The sequence below is a fragment of the Mytilus galloprovincialis genome, chromosome 2, assembly GCF_965363235.1.
Source record: "Mytilus galloprovincialis chromosome 2, xbMytGall1.hap1.1, whole genome shotgun sequence".
Classification (NCBI taxonomy): domain Eukaryota; kingdom Metazoa; phylum Mollusca; class Bivalvia; order Mytilida; family Mytilidae; genus Mytilus; species Mytilus galloprovincialis.
This window is the reverse complement of record NC_134839.1, coordinates 45243111-45264046: the sequence shown is the minus strand read 5'-3', so window position 1 is coordinate 45264046 and position 20936 is coordinate 45243111. Positions and strand designations below refer to the sequence as shown.

The 20936-nt window shown below is 31.6% G+C and overlaps 1 protein-coding gene across 11 annotated transcripts in view; it reads right to left on the bottom strand.

The window, feature by feature from the left end:
- Window positions 1-20936, bottom strand: part of LOC143063667 (centaurin-gamma-1A-like) — a 95805-nt gene that overhangs the window by 68379 nt on the left and 6490 nt on the right. The window contains exon 1 of one of the 11 annotated variants that reach the window (XM_076235945.1): window positions 7923-8322. The exons of the other annotated variants lie outside the window; for them this stretch is intronic. Within the exon in view, the coding sequence (XP_076092060.1) occupies window positions 7923-7989 (67 nt within the window). The 5' untranslated portion in view covers window positions 7990-8322. Of the gene's footprint in view, window positions 1-7922; window positions 8323-20936 lie in introns of those variants that run through there. 11 annotated transcript variants of the gene reach the window in all.

The following is a 20936-nucleotide window of genomic DNA, read 5'->3' as shown; positions in this document are numbered from 1 at the left end:
AGCTTTATACGACCGCAGAGGTCGAACCCTGAACAGTTGGGGAAAGTATGGACAAAACATTCAAGCGTGATAGAGCTCTGAATTTGGATTGTGATCAAATTTTTGACATTACATGGTTTTTTTTTACACAAAACAAATGTCAAGATTTTACAAATCAATTAAAGATTTCTTCTTCAAACTTTTTAAATCTAAAATTAAATAGTTGACACAGCATAGGTTTCTGACACAGAATGAATGTGGTCTAATGAACTTTTTTTTTTTTGCCTTTGAGCAATTCACTATGCTGTTGAATATTAATCCTCTCAAAAAAATGTTTGAAGAAATTTTCTTTTTATTTATGAAATCTGAAATGAGAAAAATTTAAACCCCCCCCTTTTTTTTCACATCCCTGTTTCCCTTTTTCCAAAACTGATATCAATTCAAATTTCTAATGGAGTTTGCAACAATAACTACTCTTTTAAATACATCATAAAATATTAAAATGTAAAATAAAGTGCTTGTTATCACTGAATGGTAAAGATTGGTTGGTAGTAAAAGTGAATATACATTGTTTATTGTATAAAACAATAAAAAAAACTTCATCAGCAACATTTTATATTGGCAAATTTCCAATGAAGTTATTTACATAAAGTTATTGGCAAATAAAAATAGAAAATGACATCAAAGTCATGTCTGGCAAATGTCCAACATACATCATCTAAAAACATTTTAGATAAGATAAGGAAAAAAAGCTTCATCAGCAACATTTTATATTGGCAAATTTCCAATGTAGTTATTTACATAAAGTTATTGGCAAATAAAAATAGAAAATGACATCATAGTCATGTCTGGCAAATTTCCAACATATATTATCAACTACTATTCTATACAAAGAAAGATAACTCCAATTGAAAATTAATTGCTATTGCACAATATTGTGCAATTAGATATTTCTTGCTATTGTGCAATACTGTGCAATTGAAAATTTCTTGCTATTGCACAATACTTGATATGGAATCCTGATTTGGACCAACTTGAAAACTGGGCCCATAATCAAAAATCAAAGTACATATTTAGATAAAGCATATCAAATAAGCCCAAGAATTTAATTTTTGTTAAAATCAAACTTAGTTTAATTTTGGACCCTTTGGACCTTATAATGTAGACCAATTTGAAAACTGGACCAAAAATTAAGAATCTACATACACAGTTAGATTTGGCATATCAAAGAACACATTTATTCAATTTTTGATGAAATCAAACAAAGTTTAATTTTGGACCCCCATTTGGACCAACTTGAAAACTAGGCCAATAATTAAAAATCTAAGTACATTTTTAAATTCAGCATATCAAAGAACCCCAAGGATTCAATTTTTGTTAAAATCAAACTAAGTTTAATTTTGGACCCTGTGGACCTTAATGTAGACCAATTTGAAAACGGGACCAAAAATTAAGAATCTACATACATAGTTAGATTCGGCATATCAAAGAACCCCAATTATTCAATTTTGATGAAATCAAACAAAGTTTAATTTTGGACCCTTTGGGCCCCTTATTCTGTTGGGACCAAAACTCCCAAAATCAATACCAACCTTCCTTTTATGGTCATAAACCTTGTGTTTAAATTTCATAGATTTCTATTTACTTATACTAACGTTATGGTGCGAAAACCAAGAAAAATGCTTATTTGGGTCCCTTTTTGGCCCCTAATTCCTAAACTGTTGGGACCTAAACTCCCAAAATCAATACCAACCTTCCTTTTGTAGTCATTAACATTGTGTTTAAATTTCATTGATTTCTATTTACTTAAACTAAAGTTATTGTGCGAAAACCAAGAATAATGCTTATTTGGGCCCTTTTTTGGCCCCTAATTCCTAAACTGTTGAAACAAAAACTCCCAAAATCAATCCCAACCGTTCTTTTGTGGTCATAAACCTTGTGTCAAAATTTCATAGATTTCTATTCACTTAAACTAAAGTTATAGTGCGAAAACCAAGAAAATGCTTATTTGGGCCCTTTTTGGCCCCTAATTCCTAAAATGTTGGGACCAAAACTCCCAAAATCAATACCAACCTTCCTTTTGTGGTCATAAACCTTGTGTTAAAATTTCATAGATTTCCATTCACTTTTACTAAAGTTAGAGTGCAGAAACTAAAAGTATTGGACGACGACGACGACGACGCAGACGACGACGCCAACGTGATAGCAATATACGACGAAAAATTTTTCAAATTTTGCGGTCGTATAAAAATGTACATCCACAGAAATACATTTTTTTCCAATTTAATGAAAATTAGTGACCACAAAAGAAAATTAAGCTTTGGTACAAATATTTTTTAAACATAACTAGTGGGGTGGGGTGGGGGGAGGAATAAAATCATTATTTATACAATCTCCATCCCAATATATATAACAGACAAAAATTGTGTCAAAATTCAAAAATATAACAACTTTATTAAATTTACCTAAGGAATTTTTATTGTTGGATAGTCAGGTGGTTACAGTTACCTTGGAAAAATGATAATCAACATGCTTTAAATTACATTTTTAACATAACATAACAAAAAAGACTTTTAGGATTTTAGTTCCACTCCCAGCATGCCAGCAATAAAATATGTCATACTGACTCACTGTAAAAAGTCAATAAATAAAATTATTAATTTATCTTTTTCTTCTTTATAACTGCATATATCGATGAAACTGGATGAATGTGAATTTTATGGTAGGATAAACATATTTAGATGATAAGTCAAAGTTTATGAATTTTTCCCTCGAATGCATATGTCTATTTCAATAAAATGCTTGGCTGAGTGAGCCCGCAGAGGTCTGTCCAACTCTGAACAGTTGGGGCAAAAATGGACACAATGTTCAAGCTTGATACAGGTCTGAATTTGGATTGTTATTAAATATTTGACACATTATAGGTTTCTGAATAAAAGTAGTCAAAGAACTAGAAATTGGTTATATGAATTGAATTTATATTCTGAAATTTGAAATTCATGTCTATCCTAACAAGAGGCTGTCACAACGACAGCAAACCGGAATTTATTAACATTTATTTATGTCCTGGCAATATCACAAGAACCGTAACTGATGAATGGTGAAAGTGAAAATCGTCATTATTGAACTTGATCTCAATTTTGTCATCAGTATCAACATATTAAAATTTGGAAAGCTTTGGTTGAACAGTTCATGCGAAAATGCACGGACATGACTGGAAAAGCCATTTTTCAATCTTTCAAGAACCATAACTCCTGAACGGTAAAAGTCAAAATCGTCATTATTAAACTTGATCTCAATTTTGTCATCAGTAAAAACATATTAAAATTTGGAAAGCTTAGGTTGAACAGTTCATGCGTAAATGCACAGACATGACTGGAAACGCCATTTTTCAATCTTTCAAGAATAATAACTCCTGAACGGTAAAAGTTAAAATCGCCATTATTGAACTTGTTGTCAGTAACAGCATATTAAAATTTTAAAAGCTTTTGGTTGATCGTTTCATGAGTGAATGCACGGACAACATTTGGTTGCCGCCCGCCGGATCGCCCAACCGCCGCCATACATCCCCAAATCAAGAACTGACATTTTTGTCATAAAAATCTGGTTAAAAACAGGTAAATTATATGACCTTCCAAATACTCTTTCTATTCCTAACATCACTGATCCGATGAGACATTAATTGTCGAAATCTGGATACGGTGTACAAATTTTTGCACCTCATGTTTGTGGTATAATATCTTTACCGCAAGTTTATTGTTTTCTTTTGGTATAGAATTAGTATTAAGATCCATTTTGTTACATCTTGTGATTGTCAACTGCAGTCAGCAGGGTTTAAGAACATCAGTTGTTCGACCTGTTAGTCAAATGCATTTTGTTAAAATATACTTTTTCACTCTTATGGTCTTTTGGAAAATGTTGTTTGTGCTGTATTTAGACCCCTCTATATAACATATATATATGTCGTGTACATTTTATTATTTTGTACAGGTTATTACTTGTACAAAAACTTTGTACGAGTAATTACTTGTATGATGCCATACAAGTTATTACTTGTACAAATAAAATTGTACCAGTAATTACTCGTACAATTTTTGTTGAGAAAAATATAATAACTTGTACAACACAATATCTTTGAGTTGTATGTGTTTCTTCTTTTGCTTTAAATGTTTTTATTAAAAACCACCATTCTTTGAGTTTGTAAGTCTGGGATTTTTTTGTCAACTGTCCAGTATTTTATTTCTTTAAATATTTTCTCTTATTTATTTATTTTTTTCGTCTCATTTAGCGAATGCATTTTGAAATCAGATTTAATCTATACTGTGTTTGTTTTTCTTTTCGTTTTTCAAGTGTGTATAAGCATCAATTTTGAAATGTTAGAAAAATCCAGACAAACGACGGAATCAAATTAACAACCTAAGCTAACATGACACCTTGAGAGAATTAAGCTCAACAGCTTGTTGCCACTTAGATTTGGACTACTGGTGCACAGTGACAAAGTCGTTAAGGGCAAAAATAAAATAAAACCCTTGTACCATATATTTTCAAACATAAATCATTATAAACCAGGTGCTCCGCAGGGCGCAGCTTTATACGACCGCAGAGGTCGAACCCTGAACAGTTGGGGCAAGTATGGACAAAACATTCAAGCGTGATACAGCTCTGAATTTGGATTGTGATCAAATTTTTGACATTACATGGGTTTTTTTTACACAAAACAAATGTCAAGATTTTACAAATCAATTAAAGATTTCTTCTTCAAACTTTTTAAATCTAAAATTAAATAGTTGACACAGCATAGGTTTCTGACACAGAATGAATGTGGTCTAATGAACTTAAAAGTTTTTTTTTGCCTTTGAGCAATTCACTATGCTGTTGAATATTAATCCTCTCAAAAAAATGTTTGAAGAAATTTTCTTTTTATTTATGAAATCTGAAATGAGAAAAATTTAAACCCCCCCCCCCCCTTTTTTTTCACATCCCCGTTTCCCTTTCTCCAAAACTGATATCAATTCAAATTTCTAATGGAGTTTGCAACAATAACTACTCTTTTAAATACATCATAAAATATTAAAATGTAAAATAAAGTGCTTGTTATCACTGAATGGTAAAGATTGGTTGGTAGTAAAAGTGAATATACATTGTTTATTGTATAAAACAATAAAAAAAACTTCATCAGCAACATTTTATATTGGCAAATTTCCAATGAAGTTATTTACATAAAGTTATTGGCAAATAAAAATAGAAAATGACATCATAGTCATGTCTGGCAAATGTCCAACATACATTATCTAAAAACATTTTAGATAAGATAAGGAAAAAAAGCTTCATCAGCAACATTTTATATTGGCAAATTTCCAATGAAGTTATTTACATAAAGTTATTGGCAAATAAAAATAGAAAATGACATCATAGTCATGTCTGGCAAATTTCCAACATATATTATCAACTACTATTCTATACAAAGAAAGATAACTCCAATTGAAAATTAATTGCTATTGCACAATATTGTGCAATTAGATATTTCTTGCTATTGTGCAATACTGTGGAATTGAAAATGTCTTGCTATTGCACAATACTTGATATGGAATCCTGATTTGGACCAACTTGAAAACTGGGCCCATAATCAAAAATCAAAGTACATATTTAGATAAAGCATATCAAATAAGCCCAAGAATTTAATTTTTGTTAAAATCAAACTTAGTTTAATTTTGGACCCTTTGGACCTTAATGTAGACCAATTTGAAAACTGGACCAAAAATTAAGAATCTACATACACAGTTAGATTTGGCATATCAAAGAACACATTTATTCAATTTTTGATGAAATCAAACAAAGTTTAATTTTGGACCCCCATTTGGACCAACTTGAAAACTAGGCCAATAATTAAAAATCTAAGTACATTTTTAAATTCAGCATATCAAAGAACCCCAAGGATTCAATTTTTGTTAAAATCAAACTAAGTTTAATTTTGGACCCTTTGGACCTTAATGTAGACCAATTTGAAAACGGGACCAAAAATTAAGAATCTACATACATAGTTAGATTCGGCATATCAAAGAACCCCAATTATTCAATTTTTGATGAAATCACACAAAGTTCAATTTTGGACCCTTTGGGCCCCTTATTCCTAAACTGTTAGGACCAAAACTCCCAAAATCAAACCCAACCTTCCTTTTATGGTCATAAACCTTGTATTTAAATTTCATAGATTTCTATTTACTTATACTAAAGTTATGGTGCAAAAACCAAAAATAATGCTTATTTGGGCCCCTTTTTGGCCCCTAATTCATAAACTGTTGTGACCTCAACTCCAAAAATCAATCCCAACCTTCCTTTTGTGGTCATAAACCTTGTGTTAAAATTTCATTGATTTCTATTTACTTATACTAAAGTTATTGTGCGAAAACCAAGAATAATGCTTATTTGGGCCCTTTTTTGGCCCTTAATTCCTAAACTGTTGGAACCAAAACTCCCAAAATCAATCCCAACCTTCCTTTTGTGGTCATAAACCTTGTGTCAAAATTTCATAGATTTCTATTCACTTAAACTAAAGTTATAGTGCGAAAACCAAGAAAATGCATATTTGGGCCCTTTTTGGCCCCTAATTCCTAAAATGTTGGGACCAAAACTCCCAAAATCAATCCCAACCTTCCTTTTGTGGTCATAAACCTTGTGTTAAAATTTCATTGATTTCTATTCACTTTTACTAAAGTTAGAGTGCGAAAACTAAAAGTATTCGGACGACGACGACGCCGACGACGCCAACGTGATAGCAATATACGACGAAAAATTTTTCAAATTTTGCGGTCGTATAAAAATTGCATATGTAATATCATATTTTGGAAACAACAGTAAAGCCTAATAGATCAAATAACCTATAATTTGTTTGCACAAGATTAGACAAGGAAGCAAGACATCTGAAAATACACAATAAGCTCAATTTATTGCATTTACATGTGCCTGTCGTAAAGCCATCCCAACAGCTGCATTGAACATGGCCTTGGTCACCACTTAAAAAAAGCAATTGTACTGCTTGGATGACGTTAACCTCAGTATTCTCTGGTATATCCAATATTGTCAAATCCTTTCTCTGAATATTTTCGATTTGATTGACTTATTAAACCAATCATTATTCCAAATTTTGTTCCTACTTTTTATCCATTTTCGGCAATGTTCAGAACAACTCCTTTGATATTTCAACAGTCCAATTCGGACCTCGGTCTACTGTTTGCACTGGTATTATAACATAGTCTCCAATTTCTAAATCTTTAAATCATCTTTTGGAATGTGCTGTTTTAATCAAAAGGTAAAGTTCATCAACTGTACAATACTAAATAATTTCGTCTCCTTTGCGAATGAGTTTTTCAATTTCTGCTACATTAAAAACACCATACTGGAATAAGATACATCTTTGAAGTGCTGTCTTTTAGGTAATTAATTTGGTGTCCTTTACATTATATTATTGTTTCCAATCTTTACACTTTACTTTTGAATTTTTTGAAAGTTTTGCTTATATATTTAGTATACAAATTATACACAATGTTGAAAGTTTAAAGTCTTAGCCCTAAATTGATTTGATGAGAACATCAAATAGGCCAAGTAAGAATAATAATTTGTACAAGTTTATTATCTTTTTCTCAGTAAAAATTGTACTAGTAATTACTTGTACAATTGTATTTATACAAGTAATAACTTGTATGATGGCTTCATACAAGTAATTACTTGTATAAAAAGTTTGTACAAGTAATAACCTGTACAAAATCATAACATGTACACGACATATATATATGGGCATGTGTGTATAATACTGGTACAATGCAAGTTTGGTAACTTTATCTCATAAAAATACTGGTCATATTCAATGCTAAATATTTTGTATACTGATCCTAGAAGTTCCAGAAAAAAGCTAATGGACAGTACAAACAATATATTTTACTCACCAGAGTTAATTATTGCTTTCATATAAACTCCACAAATTTTTCCAAACATGCCGATATTGAAAAACATGAGTATTCACATATTTATCATCGTCCCCCAAAAAAATCATTCCAACAACAAACTCTATACATTCTAGTTTGACCACAGCTTGTGTACTTTTAGCTTCCTGAGAGTTTAAATTTTTTAGAATAATAATTCTATCAATATTTAGACTGAATACACATGGTTTTTTTCCCTAGATTAATCAATGGTTTTATAATCTTCATTAGGACATGTACACTTGTTTCTTTCTGAACATCTAGTCAACTTGCTTTTATTAAGCTTAATTATATCCATAAACAATAACATGGTCTAGTTCCTGAGAAGTAGAAAACTAAAAAATGCTGCAATTTTTTCATTTTTCTTTTACAATTTCTGTTGTTTTTTTGTGTATAAATTTAATCCATCAGCTTTTCATGATAGAAATCGAAATATACAGCATCTGTTTCAGAATTAAATAGTGGAAATCCATATTACAGAATATTTTCTAAGATAATTAATGTTAAACTGTCTAAAAGTCAATAATATACAAATGTGAACATTTCCATATCTTTTTTTCTAGTTTCCCTAGTTGTATACACTTCGTATACCATTTATACATTGTATATATACATATAATCATTATCATTCCTTTTAAGATTATAGTTATTACAGGTGGCAAAATATCTCTATTTTCTGCCTCCTTAAGCCTTTAAATAAATTCAGCAGACAAACATTGTTCATCTCATAGTTTTCCAGACTAAGTGAATCAATCTGACATACATTTTTTTTCAAATTTACTTCAATAGTAAGATATAATATATATTTTGTGTCTAGATTTCCAGTATGAATTTTCCATGGCCAATCAATTATAATCCTCCTCCAATATTGGCTAAAAATGTTGGTAGTATTGTAAATTACACATAATAGCTTTATGTATTGATTTCTACATTGCTTACTTAAATAAAACTTCTAGCATCTGTGACATGTATGATTTGTCACCACTTAATGCTGTTACACAATTCACATAATCAGTACACACACAGATTGATTAACATGTAATTATAAACCATTATATATAATTACAATTCACATACATGTACACATTATACATGTATACAGTATACATTGTAAATATATAAATAACTGTCATGTGTTATAAATGCTTGAAAGTTCACTTTTGCATAACATTTCAATAGGGCATAACTGTACTATATTAAATTGATTGTGTAAAGACCAGTGGTAATTATTGCATGTGTGTTCAGGACAAAGCAATTTAATTAAGAAACGTCAAGCAACTTCTGCTAGTGAAAAATGACAGAATCAAATAAACCTGTCCAAAAGCTTGACCATAATCTTTCATGTGTAAGATCAGGTAGCAGACCATTGACAAATTAAAGCATTGTTTAGGAAGATAATGTGTGCAAAGGGGAATGCATGATTGGTTAATAAGCTACTTCATATAAAGATATTTTTGGCGTAAAATATTGGGCAAGAGTTTTTAAGAGTGTTTTTTTTTCAAACATTTATGCATTGACCAATTATTCGTGATTATCAGGGGGGAAAATTTGAAATATCATGTATGTATTTCAATGAATGCACCAACCCTGCTTGCTATGTGCCATTTGTTGCTTTCAAATTTATTTTGTTTCCAAAACTAGAGGCTCTGAAGAGCCTGTATCGCTCACCTGGCTCTACTGGGGGTTTTGAAATCATATAAAAAAGATAAAATTTGGCTACAAAGATACAAAACTTGGTCAGCACCTAATAAGGAACATTCATGCTAACTTGGGTTTCATTCCATTCAGTGGTTCTCTAAAAGAAGACTTTTGTATGCATTTCCCATAGGGTCCTATGTTAAACTACACCCCCCCCCCCCCCCCCCCCCCCCCCCCGGTGGCCATTTTGGATGATGGATCGGTTACAAAGTAACAACACTTGGTCAGCATGTCATAAGAAACATTAATGCTATGTTTGATTTCATTCAATTCAGTGGTTCTCTAAAAGAAGAAATTTGAATGTATTTCCCATAGGGTCCTATGTTAAACTAAGTCCCCCTACTGCAGCCATCTTGGATGTTTGATTGGCAACAAAGTAACAACACTTGGTCAGCATCTCATAAGAAACATTAATGCTATGTTTGATTTCATTTCATTCAGTGGTTCTCTAAAAGAAGAAATTTGAATGTATTTCCCATAGGGTTCTATGTTAAACTAAGTCCCCCTACTGCAGCCATCTTGGATGTTTGATTTGCAACAAAGTAACAACACTTGGTCAACATCTCATTAGGAACATTCATGCTATGTTTTGTTTCATTCCATTCAGTACTAGTGGTTCACTAAAAGAAGTCATTTGTATGTATTTCCCTTAGGGTCCTATGTTAAACTAAGTCCCCTGCTGGCGGCCATCTTGGATGATGGATCCGCTATAAAGTAACAACACTTTGTCAGCACCTCATAAGGAACATTCATGCTATGTTTGGTTTCATTCCATTCAGTGGTTCTCTACAAGAAGACATTTGTATGTATTTCCCACAGGGTCCTATGTTAAACTAAGTCCCCAGCTGGCGGCCATCTTGGATGATGGATCAGCTACAAAGTAACAACACTTGGTCAGCACCTCATAAGGAACATTCATGCCATGTTTGGTTTCATTCCATTCAATGGTTCTCTAAAAGAAGTCATTTGTATGCATTTCCCATAGGGTCCTATGTTAAACTAAGCCCCACTCTGGCGGCCATCTTGGATGATGGATCGGCTACAAAGCAACAACACTTTGTCAGCACCTCATAAGGAACATTCATGCCATGTTTGGTTTCATTCCATTCAGTGGTTCTCTAAAAGAAGTCATTTGTATGCATTTCCCATAGGGTCCTATATTAAACTCAGTTCCCCGCTGGCGGCCATCTTGGATGATGGATCGGCTACAAAGTAACAACACTTGGTCAGCACCTCATAAGGAACATAAATGTAAAATGTTAATGACGACGACGACGGAAGACGGATGCCAAGTGATGAGGGCCAGGTGAGCTAAAAATGAAAACTAACTTACTTATGTCTCCACCAAAACAGATTTAAATGAACATAAAAATCTACTTGTATTGTTCAGTCAAAATAAATTCTGTAAATATTGCATTTCAGCATATTTTCAACTTGAGGGAAGCAAAAATGCCATGAATTTATTAGGATTTAAAAAACTGCAAACACTATCATTATTCAGAAACTAATGCAGGGGAGACAATTCAAAGACTATGAATGACAACTTGGATAATGATGTGCATATTTCAGTCATAGTTCTCAACTTCTGATGTAATTATCAAGACTTAATCTAGGCAGACTAGTTCAAGTCAATGTATTTTTTTATTAATAAAAAGGTGTATGTAGAAGACAATTTTAATTTTTAACCTTAGTCATGTTGGTGCTCAACTTTTAAATAATCCACAAACAGTTATCATCCTGCACATACAAAAATGTATATAGAGACTAAGACCCCATTTACACTAGCTAAAAAGGTCAATCTTTACTGAGATCAATCCTTTTAAGATCGATCTTTGGTCAAAGTAAACAGGTGTAAAACTTAGATCTTTTTTCAGGTGAATGTTATATTTATTATATATGAAAATAAATCTGTGCATGTTTGGCAGCAAAAACACAAGTGTTTGAAAACAATGAATGGAATAAGAAAAGTAAACACAGATCCCGCTGTTTTGGGATTATCTTCTCAATAGATAAGTTCTATTTCTGCAAATCCTCATCTTCTAAAGCATTGACCGTTCGTTTTCTAGCGATAGTCTACACACATATCTTTGTTTAATGACTTGTCATGTATGAACCAAAATAATAATTATCAAATCCATAGGAAATCCCAATGAGCAAATTAGTTTTTACATCATTATGAAGTATGTGCGAGATGTAGAAATTTTTTTAATATTCTATTTTTAGGATTATTTGTTTACGAAATATAAAGTAATAATGTCAGACCAGTTCTTTTTATGTTGTTGTGTAAACCCACTGGATTAAAGGGGCACTAGCTACGAGATATATAAAAAATACAAATTTTTTTGGGCTCAATCATTAATGAAATGCAAATAGAGAAATGATCATTCGCTTTTAGCAGCCAGTATGGTTCAATTTTGTCAAAATTAGCTAAAAAAACATTGATTATGAATTATTTACTTGCCAGTGAATAATTCTACCTCATTTAATCCGTATTCATGTGAACTTCAATGTAACCCCTTAGCTTGAGATGGATAACACGTGAATTGTATGTGTAAAGTTATTTTAAGGAAAAGAATGTAAACATTAAAAGTGAAACAAAGGTAAATCATTTGATTGACTGATTTGATCCACAACATTTTTTTCTTATACTGGTAAAAACGATAATAAATTTTTTTTTTCACCTATAATATGTAGTCATAGAAAAATCCAACAGCACAAGTTTGCTTAATCTATTTATATCTATATTTATGTTTACATCGCTTTTATGGTCATGGAAAGACTTTAGAGGTCAACTTGATAGTTAATTAGATGGCGTCTAGCCTAAAATACACACAAAAAAAGCTATGTATTTTCATGTCCATGCCCTGTTAATTGTTTATTTTAGACTTTTAAAAGTTTGGATAAATGTTTAACATTGTAATCGATCAAATATTAGAATTTGATTAAAATAGGTGAACATGAATTTGACAGATAGTCCCCCTTTAAATAAGATCGATCTTCTCGATAGATCTTGCTTGTGCAATAGAAAGGTGTCAACTGGTCTTTTCAAGATCCATTCAATTTCGTACAAGTGTAAACGGGGTCTAAGTCCTTAGTGTGGAAAGTGCATGTAAATATATTACATGCACATGCACAAAAATTGCATAGTACACTTTCTAAAGGAGTAAGTTCACAAAGGGTTACAAATGGATTTAAGATTTTTAATTTTCTTAATCTGACTTACTGAAGTAACATTTGTACAAATCTTATCTACATAAACAGAGTCAGTTGTGATGATATAAGCTAACTATTGATGCTTTTTGACCAAAATAAATTTGTTTTACATTATAAATTTAGTGACAACCACTTGATTAAGCATTATTTGTGTGATTCTATAAATCATAACAGTTATCACAAAAGTTTACTTGAGCAACAACCCCTTCCTTAGAATATTGTTGAGACTAGCTATAGGGATTCTAGATAAACCTTGAATTGGCAAATTTTGATTACAGAACTTTTTTGATTGTAGGTTGCTGCTGCTGAAGCTAACATGTTTATTAATAATAGGTTAAAATAAATGGGGAATGTGTCCATGCGGCACAGATGATGCCCCTGCTTGCATGTCATATAAAGTTATATAGGAACATAACTGAAGAACATCAAAATTGACACTACCCAAATTTGTAATTGATCTGAGTTTGTAGTAATTATAAGTATTATTGTTGTATTATTTGGAGTGGTTGTGCTAAAAATGAGCTAGTCAGAATAATAAAATTGCAGAAAAGGGCTGCAAGACTTAATTTAGATGCTGATCCACTTTCATCATCAGCTCCACTGTTTAAACAGCTTGGATGGATGACAGTAGAGAACTGAATCTCATACCACAAATCAGTTTTGATGCATAAATGCCTAAAGAATGAAGCCCCTGTATATCTCACTGAAAAGTCAATGCCAGAAATAAACCAATATTGTTTGAGAAATGCCTCTTGCAAAAATTTACAAGTTCCAAAAGCCAAAACAGAGCTTTATAAGAAATCTTTTATATATTCAGGATCTATTTTATGGAATAACTTACCAATATCCCTGAAAAAATCCACCTCAAGTACAAGCTCATTCAAAAAAGATTAAAAAAATTACTTGATGGAACATTAAGAAGCTGTGCATTTTTTATATACATATAAATAATTGTCACACACTTACTCAAACTTATGATATTGTTGATGCCAATGTCATATATGAATTTGTAACTTTTACCTGTTTTGAAAATTGTATATATACATTTCATAACAATTTTTTATTTCATTATTCATGTATGTGAGTCTGTTTGATATTTTGTAATTGTTTGTTATATTTCAATGTATTTCATGAGGGCCTCAGGGAAGATTAGCTTTACAGCTAACTGTGTAACCCTCTTTAAATAAAGAATTATTATTATTATTTTTATTATTACTAAACTCTGAATTATACACAAGAAACTAAAATTAAAAATCATACAAGACTAACAAAGGCCAGAGGCTCCTGACTCAGACTTGAGGTAATTGTAATTGTAATCGTTAATCAGCTGTAATTGATTACAATTTTTCAAGTAATCATTGTAATCATTAATCAGCAAAAAATCTGATTACATGTAATTTATAAAATTTAATCAATTACTTTTCAAAATGACCTGTAATCCTGATTACATTTTGATTACATTCTGATTACAATGAAAACCAGATGCTCCGCAGGGCGCAGCTTTATTCGACCGCAGAGGTTGAACCCTGAACGGTTGGGGCAAGTATGGACACAACATTCAAGCTGGATTCAACTCTAAATTTGGATTGTGATTAAATAGTTGACACAGCATAGGTTTCTGACACAGAATGAATGTGTTCTAATGAACTTAAAATTTTTGTTTTGCCTTTGAGCAATTCACTATGCTGTTGAATATATTTTTCACATCCCCCTTTCCCTTATTCCAAAACTGATCTCAATTCAAATTTCTAATGGAGTTTGCAACAATAACTACTCATTTAAATACATCATAAAATATTAAAATGTAAAAAAAGTGCTTGTTATCACTGAATGGTAAAGATTGTTTTAATTTATCAGTTGGTAGTAAAAGTGAATATACATTGTATATTGTATAAAACAATGATTTAAGTTGATTCAACTACTATTCTGGACAAAGAAAGATAACTCCAATTAAAAAATTTCTTGCTATTGCACAATATTGTGCAATTAGATATTTCTTGCTATTGCGCAATACTGTGCAATTGAAAATACTTGCTATTGCACAATACTGTGCAATTGAAGATTTCTTGCTATTGCGCAATACTGTGCAATGGAAAATTTCTTGCTATTGCACAATACTGTGCAATTGAAGATTTCTTGCTATTACTGAATACTGTGCAATTGAAAATTTCTTGCTATTGCACAATACTTAATATAATAATTTTGGATCCTGATTTGGACCAACTTGAAAACTGGGCCCATAATAAAAAATCAAAGTACATGTTTAGATTCAGCATATCAAAGAAGCCCAAGAATTAAATTTTTGTTAAAATCAAACTTAGTTTAATTTTGGACCCTTTGGACTTTAATGTAGACCAATTTGAAAACGGGACCAAAAATTAAGAATCTACATACACAGTTAGATTTGGCATATCAAAGAACCCCAATTATTCAATTTTTGATGAAATCAAACAAAGTTTAATTCTGGACCCCGATTTGGACCAACTTGAAAACTGGGCCAATAATTAAAAATCTAAGTACATTTTTAGATTCAGCATATCAAAGAACCCCAAGGATTCAATTTTTGTTAAAATCAAACTAAGTTTCATTTTGGACCCTTTGGACCTTAATGTAGACCACTTTGAAAACGGGACCAAAAATTAAGAATCTATATACACAGTTAGATTCAGCATATCAAAGGACCCCAATTATTCAATTTTTGATTAAATCAAACAAAGTTTAATGTTGAACCCTTTGGGCCCCTTATTCCTAAACTGTTGGGACCAAAACTCCCAAAATCAATCCCAACCTTCCTTTTATGGTTATAAACCTTGAGTTTAAATTTCATAGATTTCTATTTACTTATACTAAAGTTATGGTGCGAAAACCAAGAAAAATGCTTATTTGGGCCCCTTTTTGGCCCCTTATTCCTAAACTTTTTGGACCTCAATTCCCAAAATCAATCCCAATCTTCCTTTTGTGGTCATAGACCTTGTGTTTAAATTTCATTGATTTCTATTTACTTATACTAAAGTTATTGTGCGAAAACCAAGAATAATGCTTATTTTGGCCCTTTTTTGGCCCCTAATTCTTAAACTGTTGAAACCAAAACTCCCAAAATCAATCCCAACCTTTCTTTTGTGGTCATAAACCTTGTGTCAAAATTTCATAGATTTCTATTTACTTTTACTAAAGTTAGAGTGCGAAAACTAAAAGTATTCGGACGACGACGACGACGACGACGCAGACGACGACGCCAACGTGATAGCAATATACGACAAAAAAATTTTCAAATTTTGCGGTCGTATAAAAATCTTGAACTGTTTTTATGGTCAATAAATGAATCTTTTTGTTATTCTTATTTAATAAATATCTAACAAGTTAAGATAGTTTGGTTTACTTTATCAAGCATGCATTTGTATACTTCAGTAAAAAATAATCTGTTACAATATTAACCAGGTGCTCCGCAGGGCGCAGCTTTATACGACCGCAGAGGTCGAACCCTGAACAGTTGGGGCAAGTATGGACAAAACATTCAAGCATGATACAGCTCTGAATTTGGATTGTGATCAAATTTTTGACATAACATGGTTTTTTTTTACACAAAACAAATGCCAAGATTTTACAAATCAATTAAAGATTTCTTCTTCAAACTTTTTAAATCTAGAATTAAATAGTTGACACAGCATAGGTTTCTGACACAGAATGAATGTGGTCTAATGAACTTAAAAGGTTTTTTTTGCCTTTGAGCAATTCACTATGCTGTTGAATATTAATCCTCTCAAAAAAATGTTTGAAGAAATTTTCTTTTTATTTATGAAATCTGAAATGAGAAAAATTTAACCCCCCCCCCCCCTTTTTTTTCACATCCCCGTTTCCCTTTTTCAAAACTGATATCAATTCAAATTTCTAATGGAGTTTGCAACAATAACTACTCATTTAAATACATCATAAAATATTAAGATGTAAAAAAACTGCTTGTTATCACTGAATGGTAAAGATCATTTAAATTTATCAGTTGGTAGTAAAAAGTGTATATACATTGTATATTGTATATAACAAAGATTTAAGTTGATTCTGGACAAAGAAAGATAACTCCAATTAAAAAAAATTCTTGCTATTGTACAATATTGTGCAATAGGATATTTCTTGCTTACTATTCTGGACAAAGAAAGATAACTCTAATTAAAAAAAAAATTGCTATTTCACAATATTGTGCAATTAGATATTTCTTGCCATTGCACAATACTGTGCAATTGAAAAGACTTGCTATTGCACAATACTTAATATAATAATTTTAGATCCTGATTTGGACCAACTTGAAAACTGGGCCCATAATCAAAAATCTAAGTACATGTTTAGATTCAGCATATCAAAGAGGCCCAAGAATTCAATTTTTGTTAAAATCAAACTTAGTTTAATTTTGGACCCTTTGGACTTTAATGTAGAATTTGAAATTTGAAAACAGGACCAAAAATGAAGAATCTACATACACAGTTAGATTTGGCATATCAAAGAACCCCAAGGATTCAATTTTTGATGAAATCAAACAAAGTTTAATTTTGGACCCTTTGGACCTTAATGTAGACCAATTTGAAAACTGGACCAAAAAACTTCAATAATCAAGAATCTAAGTACATTTTTAGATTCAACATATCAAAGAACCCAACCGATTCATTTTTTGTCAAAATCAAACTAAGTTTAATTTTGGACCCTTTGGACCTTAATGTAGACCAATTTGAAAACGGGACCAAAAGTTGAGAATCTACATATACAGTTAGATTCGGCATATCAAAGAACCCCAATTATTCAATTTTGATGAAATCAAACAAAGTTTAATTTTGGACCCTTTGGGCCGCTTTTTCCTAAACTGTTGGGACCAAAACTCCCAAAATCAATACCAACCTTCCTTTTATGGTCATAAGCCTTGTGTTTAAATTTCATAGATTTGTATTTACTTATACTAACGTTATGGTGCGAAAACCAAGAAAAATGCTTATTTGGGTCCCTTTTTGGCCCCTAATTCCTAAACTGTTGGGTCCTAAACTCCCAAAATCAATACCAACCTTCCTTTTGTGGTCATAAACATTGTGTTTAAATTTCATAGATTTCTATTTACTTAAACTAAAGTTATTGTGCATAAACCAAGAAAAATGCTTATTTGGGCCCTTTATTGGCCCCTTATTCCTAAACTATTGAAACCAAAACTACCAAAATCAATCCCAATCTTTCTTTTGTGGTCATAAACCTTGTGTTAAAATTTCATAGATTTCTATTAACTTAAACTAAAGTTATGGTGCGAAAACCAAGAAAATGCTTATTTGGGCCCTTTTTGGCCCCTTATTCCTAAAATGTTGGGACCAAAACTCCCAAAATCAATACCAACCTTCCTTTTATGGTCATAAACCTTGTGTTAAAATTTCATAGATTTCTATTCACTTTTACTAAAGTTAGAGTGCGAAAACTAAAAGTATTCGGACGCCGACGACGACGACGACGACGACGCCAACGCCGACGCCAACGTGATAGCAATATACGATGAAAATTTTTTCAAAATTTGCGGTCGTATAAAAAGTCATCATTAGCCTATGAAGGTCTTAGTAAAAGATATTGTACATATATTCACAATTTAAAGATGTACATATATATATTTGATAACCAGGTGCTCCGCAGGGCGCAGCTTTATACGACCGCAGAGGTCGAACCCTGAACAGTTGGGGCAAGTATGGACAAAACATTCAAGCGTGATACAGCTCTGAATTTGGATTGTGATCAAATTTTTGACATTACATGGGTTTTTTTACACAAAACAAATGTCAAGATTTTACAAATCAATTAAAGATTTCTTCTTATTTAAATCTAAAATTAAATAGTTGACACAGCATAGGTTTCTGACACAGAATGAATGTGGTCTAATGAACTTAAAAGGTTTTTTTTGCCTTTGAGCAATTCACTATGCTGTTGAATATTAATCCTCTCAAAAAAATGTTTTAAGAAATTTTCTTTTTATTTATGAAATCTGAAATGAGAAAAATTTAACCCCCCCCCCCCCTTTTTTCACATCCCCGTTTCCCTTTTTTTCACATCCCCGTTTCCCTTTTTCCAAAACTGATATCAATTCAAATTTCTAATGGAGTTTGCAACAATAACTACTCTTTTAAATACATCATAAAATATTAAAATGTAAAATAAAGTGCTTGTTATCACTAAATGGTAAAGATTGGTTGGTAGTAAAAGTGAATATACATTGTTTATTGTATAAAACAATAAAAAAAACTTCATCAGCAACATTTTATATTGGGAAATTTCCAATGAAGTTATTTACATAAAGTTATTGGCAAATAAAAATAGAAAATGACATCATAGTCATGTCTGGCAAATGTCCAACATACATTATCTAAAAACATTTTAGATAAGATAAGGAAAAAAAGCTTCATCAGCAACATTTTATATTGGCAAATTTCCAATGAAGTTATTTACATAAAGTTATTGGCAAATAAAAATAGAAAATGACATCATAGTCATGTCTGGCAAATTTCCAACATATATTATCAACTACTATTCTATACAAAGAAAGATAACTCCAATTGAAAATTAATTGCTATTGCACAATATTGTGCAATTAGATATTTCTTGCTATTGTGCAATACTGTGCAATTGAAAATTTCTTGCTATTGCACAATACTTGATATGGAATCCTGATTTGGACCAACTTGAAAACTGGGCCAATAATCAAAAATCAAAGTACATATTTAGATAAAGCATATCAAATAAGCCCAAGAATTTAATTTTTGTTAAAATCAAACTTAATTTAATTTTGGACCCTTTGGACCTTAATGTAGACCAATTTGAAAACTGGACCAAAAATTAAAAATCTACATACACAGTTAGATTTGGCATATCAAAGAACCCATTTATTCAATTTTTGATGAAATCAAACAAAGTTTAATTTTGGACCCCCATTTGGACCAACTTGAAAACTAGGCCAATAATTAAAAATCTAAGTACATTTTTAAATTCAGCATATCAAAGAACCCCAAGGATTCAATTTTTGTTAAAATCAAACTAAGTTTAATTTTGGACCCTTTGGACCTTAATGTAGACCAATTTGAAAACGGGACCAAAAATTAAGAATCTACATACATAGTTAGATTCGGCATATCAAAGAACCCCAATTCAATTATTCAATTTTTGATGAAATCACACAAAGTTCAATTTTGGACCCTTTGGGCCCCTTATTTCTAAACTGTTAGGACCAAAACTCCCAAAATCAAACCCAATCTTCCTTTTATGGTCATAAACCTTGTGTTTAAATTTCATAGATTTCTATTTACTTATACTAAAGTTATGGTGCAAAAACCAAAAATAATGCTTATTTGGGCCCCTTTTTGGCCCCTAGTTCATAAACTGTTGTGACCTCAACTCCAAAAATCAATCCCAACCTTCCTTTTGTGGTCATAAACCTTGTGTTAAAATTTCATTGATTTCTATTGACTTATACTAAAGTTATTGTGCGAAAACCAAGAATAATGCTTATTTGGGCCCTTTTTTGGCCCTTAATTCCTAAACTGTTGGAACCAAAACTCCCAAAATCAATCCCAACCTTCCTTTTGTGGTCATAAACCTTGTGTCAAAATTTCATAGATTTCTATTCACTTAAACTAAAATTATAGTGCGAAAACCAAGAAAATGCTTATTTGGGCCCTTTTTGGCCCCTAATTCCTAAAATGTTGGGACCAAAACTCCCAAAATCAATCCCAACCTTCCTTTTGTGGTCATAAACCTTGTGTTAAAATTTCATTGATTTCTATTCACTTTTACTAAAGTTAGAGTGCGAAAACTAAAAGTATTCGGACGACGACGACGCCGCTGCCAACGTGATAGCAATATACGACCAAACCAGATGCTCCGCAGGGCGTAGCTTTATACGACCGCAGAGGTTGAACCCTGAACGGTTAGGGCAAGTATGGACACAACATTCAAGCTGGATTCAGCTCTAAATTTGGATTGTGATTAAATAGTTGACACAGCATAGGTTTCTGACACAGAATGAATGTGTTCTAATGAACTTAAAATTTTTGTTTCTCT